The sequence below is a fragment of the Anabas testudineus genome, chromosome 4 (assembly GCF_900324465.2).
Source record: "Anabas testudineus chromosome 4, fAnaTes1.2, whole genome shotgun sequence".
NCBI lineage: Eukaryota > Metazoa > Chordata > Actinopteri > Anabantiformes > Anabantidae > Anabas > Anabas testudineus.
In genome coordinates, this window is record NC_046613.1 from 8637651 (window position 1) to 8654488 (window position 16838).

The 16838-nt window shown below is 41.9% G+C and overlaps 1 protein-coding gene across 1 annotated transcript; it reads left to right on the forward strand.

Moving 5' to 3' along the window:
• The first annotated feature begins 3877 nt into the window (after positions 1-3877).
• hapln4 (hyaluronan and proteoglycan link protein 4) lies at positions 3878-13339 on the forward strand. Its single transcript, XM_026344802.1, has 7 exons — positions 3878-4114; positions 5280-5409; positions 8828-9017; positions 9320-9492; positions 9653-9768; positions 10039-10225; positions 12070-13339. The coding sequence occupies exons 1-7, from the start codon at positions 4112-4114 to the stop codon at positions 12459-12461; spliced, it is 1191 nt and encodes a 396-aa protein (XP_026200587.1). The 5' UTR covers positions 3878-4111; the 3' UTR covers positions 12462-13339.
• The last annotated feature ends 3499 nt before the right edge of the window (positions 13340-16838 follow it).

Consider the following 16838-nt stretch of genomic DNA (forward strand, 5'->3'; position numbering starts at 1 on the left):
TTCAGCACTTTGATTCCTTACTAGCATCTGGAAACAGTGAAACAGCTGATTGTTTTACTAGGACCACCATGTGTACAATGTTTTTAGCTTTAGGGAAACAAGCAAGTACCCAGCAGAAGAATCACAATGACCTTTAATGATGCCCTCTCCTGAAAATTGCATTCCAATGCAAGTAAACTGTAAATAGCATTATGTTTTTGTGATCATATAATAATTATGTAGTGATAAAACATATTTTTTGAATTAATAAAGCACTATACTAATCAAAAGCAAGTTGTAAAGAGGTAGATGGGGAGGATGGACTGGTATAATGTGCAGGACTGAGTGACAAACTGCAGATCCTAGTTTGTGTTCAGACTCCTGTGTGAGATTAAGTTTAGGTAAGAAAAACACTTTGGGATAGAGAAAGGTTGTTTTCTGGTTCTAAATCTACTACAGACATGTGTGTGAGGTCATTTTTCTCTATTAAGCCAGACCTAAACGTCTGTGTGGGTATGCATGACAATAAAACCCTAGACAATAAAAGAGTCTTGTTGGGTGCCAAACATTATTAAAATATGTTTACGCCGCCTTTGCAATAGACATCTTGAAAGTTTTATTAAGTGTGTTATTTGGAAATATCTTCATGTCAGCCTACACATGTGAATACTTGCTAAATCCCCACTAGTGATTTTTTATACAACACCACTGGAGCCACCTTAGATCTTTGCTCGGAGCTGAGTGGCAAGGATGCGCCAACATGTGCTGCAGAAGGTAATGTACCCTTCTACAGCTGCTCTTGTCACTCACTCACTCTGCTGAACACATGCTCACTGCTGTCTGCTGCCAGCCTATCTCAGTTTAAAAAAAAAAAAAAGACAGCTTCTCTGTTTAAGTGGGAAAACAAGACATGCCTCTGCCGTTCTGCATTCTGTCTGATCAAATTGCGAGCGTTTCATCCCTTCTCTGCGTACGTTTTTTGATCCTCTCGATTTCTTTTCTGCTGAGTGCTGGTTCTGTGTGGGTGGCCCAGTAAACAGCCCGCCGTCGCTCTCATTATTAAAAGACATGAAATGCCTTTTTGTTTTTGTTTGCATAAACAAACACACTTGGCGTGACCACTGTCGATAAGGCGAATGACAAAAGGGCAGATTATCACAGCGTGTAATTGACAGGTACTGAATCTGTCTCGCTGAAGGTGTCTTTGGATGCACAGTCATTTGAATGCACACAGTATTTTTTGTCAGAGATAAAAAACTGTTATCTATGTGGTTGGTAAAAGCTTTTTACAACAGCAGTGAAACTCTTTTCTCCACCCTACCCCATCAATAACCTCAGTCCACTCATAAGTAATTATCCCTTCGCTGAGCAATAGACCAACAACAAGAGAGGTAGACTCATTTAACTCATTCGCCCTCAGCAGCTGTTTCACGCTGAAGTATGGCATCGTCCCTGCCAGCACGTGCTAGCTGTGCATTCTGTGTGTGTGTGTGTGTGTGTGTGACAGGGGCTTTAAATCAAATATGGCCGCTCCAAACAGCTTGCTAATCCCATGATGGGAGTCACAGGGGGTTTCTGCAGAACGTTTGCTCACTTGCGCTGTTGGCCCTGGAGAACTGTGGAGCTGTGGCTGTGGAAAACACAACTGAACTATTTTTCATCTTCCGGCTTTGCAATGATACAGTGCTGGGTGATAGGAAAAATGTTTCAAGTGAGGTATGAATTAAGAGATTATGATATGCAAAAACTCATAAGTAGGAGTGATGGACTGTTGCATCCACTTACTTCCTCCATGCATTATCTTAACTGCTTTTCCTGTCAGGGGTGATGGGAGTGCTGGAGCTGGCCCCAGCTGTCACTGGGCAAAAGGTACGACACACCCCGGACAGGTCACCACTCACATCACAGGGCTGACACAAAGACACATTAAATGCTGGCCGTGACCAGCAGGCATTTTATACACAAACAACAATAAAGGTTTCTAAACAATAAAAGTTGTTTGTTTACTGATGCATAAAGGGCCCACATTCAGCAGAACTGCCTTGTTGATTTTGTTTTCACACACCGGGCTTCATAATCCTCAAAATCCAGCTCACTAAATCACTTCTGAAAGGCATTTCTGACCTGTGGTTGTTCTTAAATCATTTTTTATGAACGTATTAGGGATTTGTACCTCCCTCCTAGGTAAGAGTAACCTTAGACAGATCATCTGTTCTACATCAATACTGGAAAAAGATTTGTGCGCTTAGGTGCTCGACTTGTAATAGATTTGTAGGAGGGTCATTTTTTTCCGCCGTAAACTGGAGCAAATCTTCAGCGAAGGCCTTGTCTAAGTTCTGTAGGTAAAATCCAGAGAGTGTAACCAATCAATTATTACATTTCCATGTTAAATAACAACTTTCCTAAACTGCAACACACTTCTAGACATCTTGAATCTCAACAGCACAGTATGCAGTTTCATTTTTTAAACATGGAGCACAGATGCCTCTTTTGTAGTATCTCATTTGTTTGCACTGTCAACCGCTATTGTCTTAAAGGCCTCTCTTATCTTAATGCCATTCTGATGGACGCGTCATGTTGAGTCTTCACCACATGTCCATCACCCTCAGGAGAGGCTTCACTGTCAGATATGTTGATGATAACAAAGCTACTAAATTGACAGGTGCCTTTAAGTTTTTGCTCTCCTACATCCCTGTTAGTCCTGTTACAAACGCAGGAGATCAGAAGGATCCCAGTAAGTTCACTTCTGCCCATCACCTCAGAAAACCAAAGACAACACAACTAACAAAAACAACACGCAAAGAGAAGAGCTGCTGAAACTGGCTGCCACCCAACAGGTGCTATTCTATTCTGCAGAAACTCTTTCAACATACAACATTTCCACTTTCAAATTTCACTACATGGGGTGCAAATATATCAGTTTTTATGTGCGTTTGTTAACAATATCCTGATTTGTGAAGCTTCATGTTGCAACTGGAAAGGAGCTGGAGAGATCTGATCACAGATCTGGGACACTGCTGGACCCATGATTGGCAAACATGAACGAACCCATTGAAAATCCTGGTCCTGCATGTGTGATCACAGAAAACTCTCCTTATGGCGAACAGATCACTGGCTTGCTGACCAGGTTAATTGTTAAAATTGCAACTTGTATTTCATGTATCTGATTTAGTAAACATTGAATTAATTTAAAATGGTGTTAAATAAAATAATACAAATGATTAGTCACTTTATTTCTGTCTGAATTAACGTTGCATTCTGTTGCACCAAATTTCATCATCTAATTCAGCAAAACTGGCAACACTGCATTATTAAAATAGGCCAATACAAGTGAAGTTGCATTTGGTAATATCAGCAAGATAAGCTTACGTTATAAAATGTGTTTATCTGAAAAGTAATTTAATAAGTTACTGAAGTAACTTAAATAACGTACTATTACTACTTAAACATGCCAAAAAAAGCAGTAGAGTAAAGTATATTCGAATAATTTATTAATAAAAGTAGTGTTCAATAGAGTCATTGTAGTATTGCGAAATAAAGAGATTCAAAAATACAGTTTGTTAAATCATTTTAGTCAATTTAGTTTTGTTCATCCTCAATGTTAATCACTGCACCATCATTACAACATCCAACTTACTGCATGAGGATGAAATGCTTAAAAAATCTTCTGATGCTCGGGTTTTCTTTCTTTCTTTCTTTCTTTCTTTCTAACCTGCACACACAGTTTTAAAAACCAACACCTTCCACCATCACGACTTGGAAACTGAACAGTAATGTTCAGTTTGAAACTTAACAAGATCGCACCGCACAAACTGTGACATTCAAACCAACGAGTCACACTCTAGTGATGCACGCAGACGTGAAATCAGTGTGAAATCATCGCTGTGATGGACTCATCCACACAGTCTGCACCAGCGAAATGTGCGCTGCGTCATCGGAGGACTGCGGGACCCACAAACGCCGGTGGTTCCCCTGCAGTGCGAGAGATCAGCGATGGGACTAGAAACTGGGAGAGAGAGGGAGGGAGAGAGGACGGCGCTGCTGCAGAACTGTATTTAGCCTGGTGGAAGAGTTAAACGGCGCGCGGCGGCACATCTGCTTCCATCCAGGCATTAATCCTGTTGGGACAGTCATGGTAAGTTCACGTCTGTCTGTGCTGGAGCAGCGCGGCTCCTGCTCTGCATGGAAACTGCAGGGATGATCGTTGGAGTAACCTTGAGAAAGATCCTGTGCAGCACAGCTGTTTGTTGTGTGCAGTTTGCATGTGAAGTATCTGCTTTAGTGACTCTGCTTCACTGCGGCCCTGTCTTGATGCTCGGATGTTGTTTACTGCTGCAGTGCTGCTACACAGGAAGCGATTATTCACTAGTGACACAGACTCTGCAGACCTCTAACAGTGCACAGCAGCACCAGCACTTTGCTCCTCTAGATTGTTGTGATGATGATCCCATTCACCACCAGGTCCAAGACCAAGTCACGCATCTAAGCATGGATTGAAAGTTTGTATGTGCAGAAGGCTCATCCATCTCCACTGTCATCAGCAGTAGGGGTGTTACATATGTTGGACCACAACACACACATTTAGTGCTCTGTGTAACTATTACACATGCACCAATAACAGACAGGGGACGGCAAGATAATGAGGTCAAACACTAGTAGCTTGCTCAGCAGCTTTGTGTCATCGTTCATGTCTGCATGTGTTTTCCCTCCTGATGCAAACCTGTTTCTCTCAAAACTTTCCAAATACTTGGCAGTGAATCCAGAAAGCACCAAACAAGCTTTAGGTTGCGTGTGCAGCGGACTGCTAAGCAATCTTAAAGCGGGACTCTCAAACCAAACACCGTCACCTTATTTGGTTGTTTGGAGATAGTTGAAGTAATCAATTGTCTGCTGTGCTTCTCCTGACTCACTGAACAACTTAAGCATCCTACATTAAAAACACTTTGGCTGAGTTCTTGGGTGTGATGTTCAGAGATTTCAGCATGACTGAACTCATGCAAAATGTAGGACGGGAGATGGAAGTTGCCCAAGCTGTGTGGGATACGTGTGGTTAGAGTTTACTGCTAATTCTTAATCTGTGTTTCATTGTGTACTGCATGTGAAGGAAGTCCTGCATTTCTACCAAAGTTTCCACTGCCAACAACTGTGGAGTAAAGAGCAGGTTGTTCTTGATAGTTCTGCTTTGCTTCAACACCTTTTTATGCAGTGATTGTGCCCCTGAAATGTTATTGTGCTATTTTCAAGTTTCTCCACTTAAGGTGAGTCTCTGACACACTGTTTCTGTCTTGTGTGCATTCCAGCAGTCCTCAAAGCAGCCTCTGGCCTTTAGGAAAATGTCCTTTGTGGTTTTTATCCTGACTTCTGTCCTCTCAGTGACCTCCCTGCCTGCTAACACAGAGAAGGGAAGGAGAAAAGTAGTGCATGTTCTTGGTAAGGACATTTTTTATTATTACTACAGATTTCCTTCAGCCCTCATTAGCTCATAGCAGAAATGTGTCCACACCTATTGCAGTTGTAGCAATGGTGGAACAGCTCCTATAAAGTCAGCTGGGTAATTTTAAACCTCCTTTGAAACCAGAAATAGTGCATTACATTGAATCTTGTCTCTTGATGCGCCCGACATTTCCAGACTAAAGAAACAAAGGAAAAACACAGAGACACAGTACAAACCAATCAAACTCACTGTACTTACTCACATGGTTATATGTATACAATGCTGTCAGAAAATATTCAGTTCTTATGTTTCTTGTTTGTATGTCATACTAAACTGTTTGAGATCATCAAACAAAATCTAGCATGAAACAAGGGCAGCCTGAGCAAACACAAAAGCTGATTTGGTCAGTCTGGGAAAGGTGAAAAAGCTATTTCTAAGACTGCGGGACTGCAGGGATACACAGTGACAGAGACACTGTCTACAACTGTGAGAAGACGACACATCCAGGAAGTCACAAAACATTCAAGGAAAACACCCGAGGAACTGCAGACCTCTCTCGCCTCACTAAAGTTCAGTTATCACCACTATCCAATCCGACACTGGGTGGCAATGGCATTATGGAAAGTGATGATGCGAAAAAACACTGAAAACCTCTGAGAACATTCATCTGAATTTCGCCTCTAGACACCACGATGCCCCTCAAACCTCTTTGGGCAGTGTTTTACAGACTGATTAATCAAAACCTGGACTGAAGCTAATAGTGCTGTTACATCTGGAGCAAACCAAACACAGAAATCAACAAAAGGAAGATACATACTGTACTCACAGCCAAGCATGGGGGTGGCAGTATAATGTTGTGGGGATGCTTGCTGTTTGCTTGCATTTAAACTATTTTGTTTTACGTTACATTTTGTTTAAAGACCTGAATAAGTTCAGAATAAGACACATATAAAGATGAATCATTTCAATGGGGCATTATGTGAATGTGACACTGGGCTGTACATAAACATTGACCTTCCTAAGCTTATCACTGAGAATCATCACAAACCTAGAATCTAGATGGAAACAAGATCAAAACCATTAATAATAAGACTGTTTAACTGTTTATCTGAGCACTGTAATAAAGTCCTAATGCCAGTACAAGACTTCGTTGGTTGAACAAGCTCTTTATTATAGATTATGAATGTATTGGTTGGAGTCTGATTGCAGGAACCGGGTAGCCAGAGTGCGTGGATCTATGGATAAAGAGAGGAGAACTGATGATGAGGCAGGGGTAGGGAGCAATGGTGGGTCAGTGGAGACGTTAGCCGGGCACAGTGTGGTGTAGCTGGGTGGATTAGGTCCTCCTCTTCGTGTGCACACAACATACAAACAATCCAGGAGAAAGCCAGAGAGAAATCCCACAGATATATAAGGTACACGTCCAGTATTCACAGTCATCCACAATCCATATACAAAAGAGGGAGATCCGGTACTCACAACAGGCGTCCTCAGACAGTACTATAGACAGGGGCAAGAGCTGGAGAGCAGGTCCAAACGAGAGCAGGGGTCCAAAACCAGAAAAGGCAAAGAGAATCAAGTCACAGTCTTTCAAAGGGGCAGGCAAAACTCAGGGTCGAAAATACGGTCCGGTCTGTAACAGATGCAAACAAGATAACTAGAAACGCTGGAAAGTCAAACACAGGGTCAGGACAATCTGGCAGCTCTCTCAGGGGAAGAGTCAGAATATAAAGGGAGCTGGCACCAGGTGAAAACAATGAACACAGCTGGAAGTGATTGGAATAATGAGAATCAAGCTGCCAGCAACAGGAAAGAAAAACAGGAAGTCAGCCACAAAACTAAAAGCAGGACAGGAAGCCCTGTAGGATCATGACAAGTCCCAACATTTTGCCAACTAAGAAAATTGACAGTGTGAAGGATTAAACTAATCCACCTCGTGAGACCTGGCTGTCCATCCTTTCGGCTCATTAGATACATCAACAGAACTGCTCCGAGATGATACTGTACATTTACTTTGCTGCAGTCAGTGGTTCATGTAACTAACACTAATGCAGTCTCATGTTTAGTTTTCATTCAGAGAGGTGTTGATTCAATTGTACCATGTATGTATGATGTAGTTATTTGTTTAACTGTACTGCCTCATACAGAGGTATTTGTGTTATTGACACTAGTATCACTAACATAAAGTAGGTGGACATAATAATAGAAACACCAGGCTACTTGATAAACTGTCAGTTTGGTTAGTGCCACATTCCCAGTTGGATAAAGTGGGGGTAGTGCCTATACAGTGCATGTAGTAGTTTATCAGAACTTCAGTGATAAAGACGTAGCTGTGTGCTGCATCTTTCCAGTTTCCACCTCAATGCATAGAGGTGTGCTCTGTCCATCTTCGTCCTCATATCTCAGCCCTTTACACACTCTAACCACTTGTGCTGTGACAGGGACATAAACCCTCCCCATGTACAAACACCACCAGTTGTTTGCAGATGAAGCCCTCTGTCAGGGCTTTCTGTAAACTCGTGACTCTTTAAAGTACCGGTCACATGGCGTTGTCTGTCTGCAGCAGCACAGCTTTTAGTGCCAGGACATAATTTGCCCAAAGTTTTGATTAAACACCACTTGATACTTTATGGATGCTGGTGATAAACATTTCTGCAGAGAGTAAGCAGTGACAGGACTAATTGCCGGCTGGCATGGGTAATTGTAGGTGCCTTTATCTGGTCACGACATAGCAGAAAACCTCTTGGAGCCACTCATTAAATGTTTTAAATGTTTACACCACACTTGTTGTTTGGTTTCTTTTTGGTTACCTAGACACACACACACACACACACACACACACACACACACACACACACACACACACACACACACACACACACACACACACACACACACACACACACACACATATTGTACACAAAAGCCATCTGCCTATGCAAATGTCTGCCAGAAATGCTAACTAGGTGTTGTTATTGCACATTTGGATGAAGAGTACTGTGGTTACCATTAGTCTTACTCTAACATTTTGAGTGGGTAACCTGATTACAGGCCTGGGCGCAAAGGAACCTAACTAAACAGTAGATGGTTTATTATGCACATGTTCTCCCTCAGAGAATGGAATTGTAACTATTTGCAGTGTCACTGATGACTGTTAATTGTGTCAAAAAGACAAATATATGTATGGTAATAGGGTTTTTATACAGATTTATCATTTTTGTATAACCAAGTTGCACTACCCAAAATGGGGTATGTATGAATGAGAATCATAAAACAGGGTTTTGTTGAAGGTATGAGACATAATGAAGAGTTCAAATAGTGAGAAAATCTTTTAAATATCTTTTAATTTCGAGCTCTTTCCCAAAATGTATCATACTGATAACCCAGCATTTCTTCTCTTCTTCTGTCCCACAGAGGATGACACTGGTGCAGTGATTGTCCAGACGGCTCCTGGTAAAGTGGTGACACATCGTGGTGGCTCCATCACTCTGCCCTGTAGATTCCATCATGAGCCAGAGAACACCGACCCTGCTCGCATTCGAATTAAATGGACCAAAGTGACAGATGCATTCCAGTTTGAAGACGTGTTTGTGGCACTTGGAAAGTAAATTCTCCATCTGCACTTTTCCACCAAACTCTCAATCTGTATGAAAATTAGGTTGAAAATGTCACAAAAACAACAATAACTGATTTGATTGGCTGATTTGACGTCCTTATAATGTGTTGTTTTACATGCACAAATCATGTTACCAGTGTAGTAATATTTTCATGAACCATCTAACACATAGTAAAAAATATTCATTGTCATTTGCCCCAGGTTGGATCAAGTATTCTGAATCACTTTGCTGTAATCAACTCTTGCGGGGCAATAACATGTATCAGCGACTGTGTTTCAAATCTCTTCAGACAGCAGCGCGTGTTTGGATCGTACCGAGGCCGTGTGTTTTTAGAGCAGGCGGGTCCAGGCGATGCCTCAGTGATCATCCAGAATGTCACGCTCGAGGACTATGGACGATATGAGTGTGAAGTCACCAATGACATGGAAGACGACACAGGATTTGTCAACCTTGATCTAGAAGGTCAGGAATTGGCTTTAAGAGATTCTGTAATGTATGGTGTTTGATTGTTCAATGTATAGAGTGGTAGTGAAAACGTGTTTCAGTTCACCTGAGATTAAAAGGTAATTCATAATCTTAAACCTCCTCACTCAAAAGTAGGGCTGTTTGTGTCTACCTCTAGGTGTGGTGTTCCCCTATTACCCCCGTGAGGGGCGCTATAAGCTCAACTACCACCAGGCCGAGGATTCCTGCAAACAACAGGATGCCATTCTGGCCTCACACTCTCAGCTGCACAAGGTTAGTCCACACCTCCTGCGTCTGTCATGTTCATAATAAAGGATTTTTCTCTCCATAATATAGTCCATTCATTTAAAATGATACTTTCCTTTACCACAATCCCCATTCGAAAACGTTTAGTGCATGTCCATCCTCTCCTTTTAAAATTCAGTCTACGTTAAAGTCAAGAGTAGTGAAGTTATGTCAGGAGATAAGCCTCCTACTACTTCTCCTCTTAATGTCTTTAATCCTTCAGTATGAACCACTAACCTACATTATCTTCTTTTACAGGCCTGGCTGGAAGGACTAGACTGGTGTAATGCTGGGTGGCTGGAGGACGGCTCAGTCCAGTACCCTATCTCTCATCCCAGAGACCAGTGCGGCCGCAAGGACACCCCTGCTGGTGTTCGTAACTATGGTTACAGGCACAAGGAGGATGAGCGCTACGATGCTTTCTGCTTCACTTCAAAGCTCAATGGTGAGAAACACAATTTGTTTATGCAGACTGGCATCTGCAGTTGTGTGCACATGCACGTCTCTATCTAAAGATCAGAAGGACTTTGTAGTCAATCTATATGATCATATAACTAAATAGAAACATCCATCAGAGGATTCAGCATCGGCAGCCCTTGATTGGAAGATAACACAACACTGGCAGAGCTGGATTGTTGTGCTATTGTGAAGAAAGGGGCTGTATCACGAGTGTTGGACCATGGGGGAATGAGGCCCATGTCTCTGATCTTTGCCTGTGATCTCACAGGCCTAGGGCCATTGGATTTTGATCAGGCTGTATTGATTCAGCCCTGCTAAGGCCACAGTGTCCTCTGGGTGCCAAGCATTGCCTTTCATCTCCCAGTTCTTTGATTTACATCGCATTCCCTCAGAGAGTCTGCGAGTGTCTCTGTCACACATGCCACCTCCAGGTTCGTAAGCTCAAACAAACTTTAGAAAGTAGGAGGCTGGATTAGTTGCAGCATGAAAGTTATGTGTAGTCTCCAGGCAGCTGAAACAAGTCTACATGTATTAGGATAAAAACAAATTTACTCTATCGCTGTTGTAGAAAGATGCCAGCATTCAGTCTTGTTTATTTGATTTGTGCAAGATTGAAGTATAAAAAGTTATATGCAGGGTTATATACCAGACAATTTCTTAGTTTATAGGCAAGACACAGTGGATCTAGTAAAGGAATTGTATGAATTACTTAGAAATCAGGGTTTCAGGGATGCCACTCTGTGGAGCCATGCTACCTCTTTCCCTGTGCTTTCATTCTTAGAGCTAAGTTAATTGGCAGCTGTACAGACAAGATAGCAAATAAGTGTATTGGCCAACATGTGGAACTACAGCTTAAAACTTCAATATCACAGGATATTTTAAAAATTCCTCCTTAGGTAGATGTAAAAAGGTTCATTCTAAGCTCAAGAAACTAGCTGAAAATATATATTTATATAAAACTCTTATTTTCAGGTTATTACACACTAATGAAAACATAATTATGATCACTGTATTTCATCCCTGCAAATGATTCATCTAAATTTTACACGCTGCCCCTTTAAGCCAGCATGCAACTCTTTAAACTTTAAAGCCCGTCCTTGGTGAGAAAAAATGTATTATGACAGAAACCTTAAATGATTGCTCAAACCTTCCCTGGTGTGTTAATTATTGTGGATAGTCTGTTGTTCGCAGGAGATTTTCAGGTCGTGACCGAGACTGCTGCTCAGTCCAGCTTGACGATATTTACTCAATGTCCCCTGAGGAAATATGAGATAATATTCTGCTTCTCTAACAGCCACGGGTCAAATAAACAAGCATAAAATCAGTAGCTGAGCTGAGTGCAAAGTTGAGTTACCCGACATGATTGTCACGATAGCAGTAGTTCGGAGAAACGGTTTTAATCTTGGTTCCATTCCTTAGACGCGACCTCGTGATTCAGCTTAGTTCAACCATTTCAACCAATGTTAATACTGTCAGGCAAAAACTCTCCCTAGAGGGGAGGCGAAAGCAAAAATGGAAGCATTTTAAGGGTAATTTTGAGTTAGAGTGCTGTCCGCTGACAGAGTATTGCCTTTCGAATTTGAGCAGCTGCCCAGATGGCTGCAGGACTGATTTGATATTCTGAGCACAATCAGGCAGAGGGGCCTGGAAAACTGCGAATATGTACCCTCGGGGTCTAACATGTCTCTCGGGCTTCCCACTCTCATTTACTTCTCTTTCTTTTTTCTTTTGCCTTCTTCAACAATGCACTCGCTCTGTTTTCATTCACCTTTTTCGCATGTTTTCACAACAAACAGCCTCTTCTTTCCTCTCCCACTATATTCCCCCCAGGCAAAGTATACTTCCTCAAACGCTTCAAGAAGGTGAACTATGCAGAGGCAGTGAAGGCTTGCATTCGAGATGGCTCAGTGGTGGCCAAAGTGGGTCAGCTGTACGCCGCGTGGAAATTTCAACTTCTAGACCGCTGTGAAGCCGGTTGGCTGGAGGACGGCAGCATCCGTTACCCCATAGTGAATCCCCGTTCCCGGTGTGGAGGATCCCAGCCAGGCGTCCGACACCTGGGCTTCCCTGATAAAAAATTCCGCCTCTATGGGGTCTACTGTTTCCGCAAGAACAAGGATGAAACAGCAGGTGGTACAGACACGACAAAAAGCTTTACAGATAGTTTGACAAAGAGGAAGAGCAGCAACAGCATCTCCATGAATGTCACAAGGGTGATTTAAAGTGGAGTGACTAATAGCAGGAAGGGGGATGCAAGTTTAGATTTGACTGCAACAACCGTTGCCTAGTAGCCAGATTTCATTCATCGCTTTCAAAGTAAAACACTCACACACAAGATATACTCATTTGGAGATTTCCCAGTGAGAAGAAGCGGGGCTGTGTAAAATTAAGGGTGACATCTTTATTAGGGTGAATTTCCTTTCATCTCCAGTCAGTCAATCAACTAAAGGACTAAGTATGTAAGCACATCTGTTGCCGGAAACCTGTAAGATTAAACAGCAACTTTATCATGTCAGAGGCACAAATCAGACTAGAGTCTGCCATGAATGTCCTTGTGTCTGTGTATGTCTGTGTGGAGCATATTTTGGCTGCTGCTGTGGCTCATAAGCTCTGAGCCCCAGTTTGGGCCAGAATCCCAGTGCCAGGGTAAAAACATTCATTACTGGGTGAGATGAGATGATGTGCCTGACTGTATGGAAAAAATCCAAGATACCCTGTAAGTTTTCATTGTACCAAATGTAATTGGCTGAATCTGGGTGTCATGCTTGGTTAGCAACCGTCTGGCACACTGGGAGTCATCTTTCTAGTTAACTAAGACCTGGCAATCTCATCACCCGAGCTGAACAGGCAGTAGTGAATATTGCATTAGCTCTCAAATACTTGCACTTTAAATACACAGAGCTTTATTTTATGATTTTATGAAGCGAGCATGTATTGTTTGGCTGAGAATAGTTGCTGTGGCTGAATTTAACAGAAATACAAAGCTGCAATAATAGCTATTTACCTCACATATTGCACTTTTAAGCTACCTGGGCCACCGGGACACAATAAATGTTAGATGCTGCAACCTTTATTATGGAGTATGTTTGCCACTGGATGGATGAAGGTAAATAAGAAAAAAAAAATAAAATAAATGTCTTGAAATTGTACATTTGGGTACAGTCATTTGTTCCTGTATAAAGAGATCCAATGGGTGACAAATTGAAAACATGAGTGGAGAAATAAATGCGTTTGCTAACTTAGAGATCACGAGGAGTCACTAAATGGTCTTAGTTGAACTTCAAAGGAATGGACACAGAGTGAATTCATGCAGCACTTTTATTGAAGGCACTTTATAATTGGCCTCCAGGAGCCATTTACACATACTCACACACTAATGGCAGCAAGCAACCATGCAAGGAGCAGGCCTAACCACTGGGAGCAATTGGAGGTTTAGTGTCTCGCTAGCACATCTCTAGGGATCATCCCACTGACCGTGCATTTAATGGACAGCCTGCTGTATGTACTGACCCACAGTCACCACATATATCATCCTACAGCGTCTCTGTTTAAAGTAATGCATGTGAGGGATAGAGGGATAGAATACGGGTTTACAGCCCTGCCCTGTAAAGCTTTTACACCTGCCTCCTCTGCTATTGTGTATGTGTATGTGTGTGCATTGTATTCACTCTACGCGGATGTCTATTGTGCACTGAACAGAACAGGTTTTTACTGAGAGTTATAATTTGTTGAACTTTTACCAGAACTGCGCTTGTGGGCACGGCTTAACGTGAAAAATGAATGAAAAACAAATAACTTCTTTCCAGAACTGTACGGGAATAATTAATCATATAAGGAAATGCAAGGAAAAACAAGCAGGGTACACTAAGCAGAGAGGCAGACACGGTTAAAAGGTTACTTTAATACAAGAATAAACTGCGGTGCGGGCAAATGAATTCTTAAACTCCAGGCACACACAAACAGGAGAGCATGCAGTGGTCATTAAGTGACACACAGGTAATGTGAACAAGCAGGTACAAGGCAAATGGAACTGGCAAAGGCCAAAAAACATCATAAACCCAATACAATTAAAGGTTTTGACCTGATACGTGGTCACTAAACCTAATGCTACTCATTCTAAGTGGAAAATTAAACATTAAAGTGGCTGTATGGTCAAACGGCTACCGTGGCCAAGACTTCATGACACCTTTTCGTTACCAATCACTAATCATAGTTAAAAGAAATCACAGCTAATGTCTAGTAAGTATTTCTTTCTGCAGTGTACAGTGTGTGCTTCACTCTGCCTCGTGTGTTGCAGTGTTCGTCAGTCAGAGGAACTGCTGAGCGGTGAACTCGGCTCCGAGTGATTGTTGGTGTTGCGCCAACACAGCAGCAACAAACCATGTCATCGTCATAGCAACTGGCGGGATGTAATTAAAGTCAAGTTCATGGCAAGTTCAGCGTCATGAAATAATTGCTGTCATTGACAAACTTGAGCTGTAAAAAAAAAAAAAAAATCACATCTGCTTCCTACATGCTGACCATTTGTAACGTCTTTTTCTAATTTCAGGAGGAAAGAAGAGGCTTTGAAATGAACCTGGATCATCAAAGCTGATGATTTTTAATGATTCACTGAGTACTCAGCCCCATTAGTCTGTGATACTGTGCGAATTCAGAGTCACAGCCATTAAATTAATAAGCAAAGTCGTGCTTGATGCACATTTATAATTTATGGAGAATTATGTATTCCACATATCAGTACTCAAGTAATTTAAATGTTTTTTATGTGCTTAGGACTATGATGGTAACCCATTTGAAATTCACTTTACATGGCATTTAGCAGTGAACCCCGTGTTACGTAAGAGGAAGGCCGCCATAAATAACAGACATTACTTTACTTGACTGCCAGCTCTTTGGCACATGCAGTATGCATTTGTTAACAAGAATAATATCAGTAAAAGTGGCGACACATTGGACCAACCGAGTGCTCGAATACACAGATGGTGAGCTCAACAGGCCAGGCAGCAGAAAATCCTCATGAGGCAAAACATTACACAGGTAAAGCTCCTGGCCTTGATTAAAGCTTCTCCCTGCTCCCTTTAGTCATGAACAGGAGAAACATGCAATGTAGAGGAACTTGTTTGCTCAGAAGACGACGGTGCTGCCTCACTCATTGTAGACAAATCAAAGGTAGGAGGTGGCACTGGCTCTCGTTTATGAGCCTGTGACAGAGGTCAGGGCCTCTGAAAAAGACTCAGACACAGATAAATGACACGAAATTGACTGAAACAGGATTCATTGTAGTTAAATCTATTTGTAGAAGTGAGTTGAAAGGCAGTACAAACACTTTTGGTGCAACTCACAGGTTTTCATTGACATCTCCCCGAGTCTGCTGGTAGTTTCCACAGGTTTACCAGACATTACAGCATCAATGATGGCTCCATATATCGCAGCAGGCAACAAGCTGGCTAAACACTAAGAGGTGGAGCCAATATTCATGTTATTGATTACACCTGTGTTTCAGGATGTTGAAAGAAAAGCATCTATTTGTAGATGGACTGATCCCATGTTATTCCCAGCTTTGATTTACATAGCTTTAATGTAAGCGGAGGTCTAATCAGACATATGTGAGGCCACCAATTTCTACTTAATAAAACTGCAGACACATCAACAAGCTGTTGCCATCACTGCCACATACATGAAAATCTAAATCCAAACCTACTAACTAAACCACATTCATTAACAGGCCCTCATCTTTCTAGCCTTTTAACCATATGAGCACCACCTTGTGGTCGATTTCATGGTCACACTGCTGCTTTCTCCTTTAGCATCTCCCATTATATATCTGAATATGTGAAATATTTGCATTCTGGAAAACATTTACTGGATTTTCTGGTGACATCTTGTAAATAACCGTGCTAATGTGAAGACAGTGCTTAAGAAAACCTCATTGCAAATCTTCGCTATAAATAATGAGGTTGATTAGCGAGAGTGTCACATCTGATGTATGATGTTTAAACAAAGACTGTATTTAATACAGTCCTGAAACTGGAGAAAGCTTTCCTGTATCCTTCTCTGCTTAGCACATGATTCATGTGTTGACTGTATCCTTCACAGCCTAAGATGGGAGCAATGCAGCCCTTGAAGATTATCCCCATGGGAATTAAGTTTTACTTTGTATCAGACCTCAACATTGTTATGACTGAACGCACAGACATCATAGTCATACAACAATAGCCCAAGGGAAATAGCTTCAGAAATCACAGTCAACACTTAATGCCTCATGCACTCTGTGTGTAATTCAGCAGGAGCATGCTGCTGATGCTGGTTCACTGTGGTTCATTATGCATTGGAAACAGTTGGTTTGTGGAGATGGGTAATTGGCCAAATTGTGAGAGGTTTCCCCCAGAGTGTGGGGCATATTAAACAGGCTGCAGTGTAGAGTTAATTGAAAGCGTTAACCATCTAATGGAGTGCACTGTGACTAATGAATGGGAGAGTTTGCCCTGTCATCTATAGATGCCTCTATAGAAAAGTGTGCCTCGGTTTTACAACAGTCGAGCATCCGTCTTTTCATTAGCTCTCCTCTTCGGCAGCGAGCAGTCACACTCAACACATCA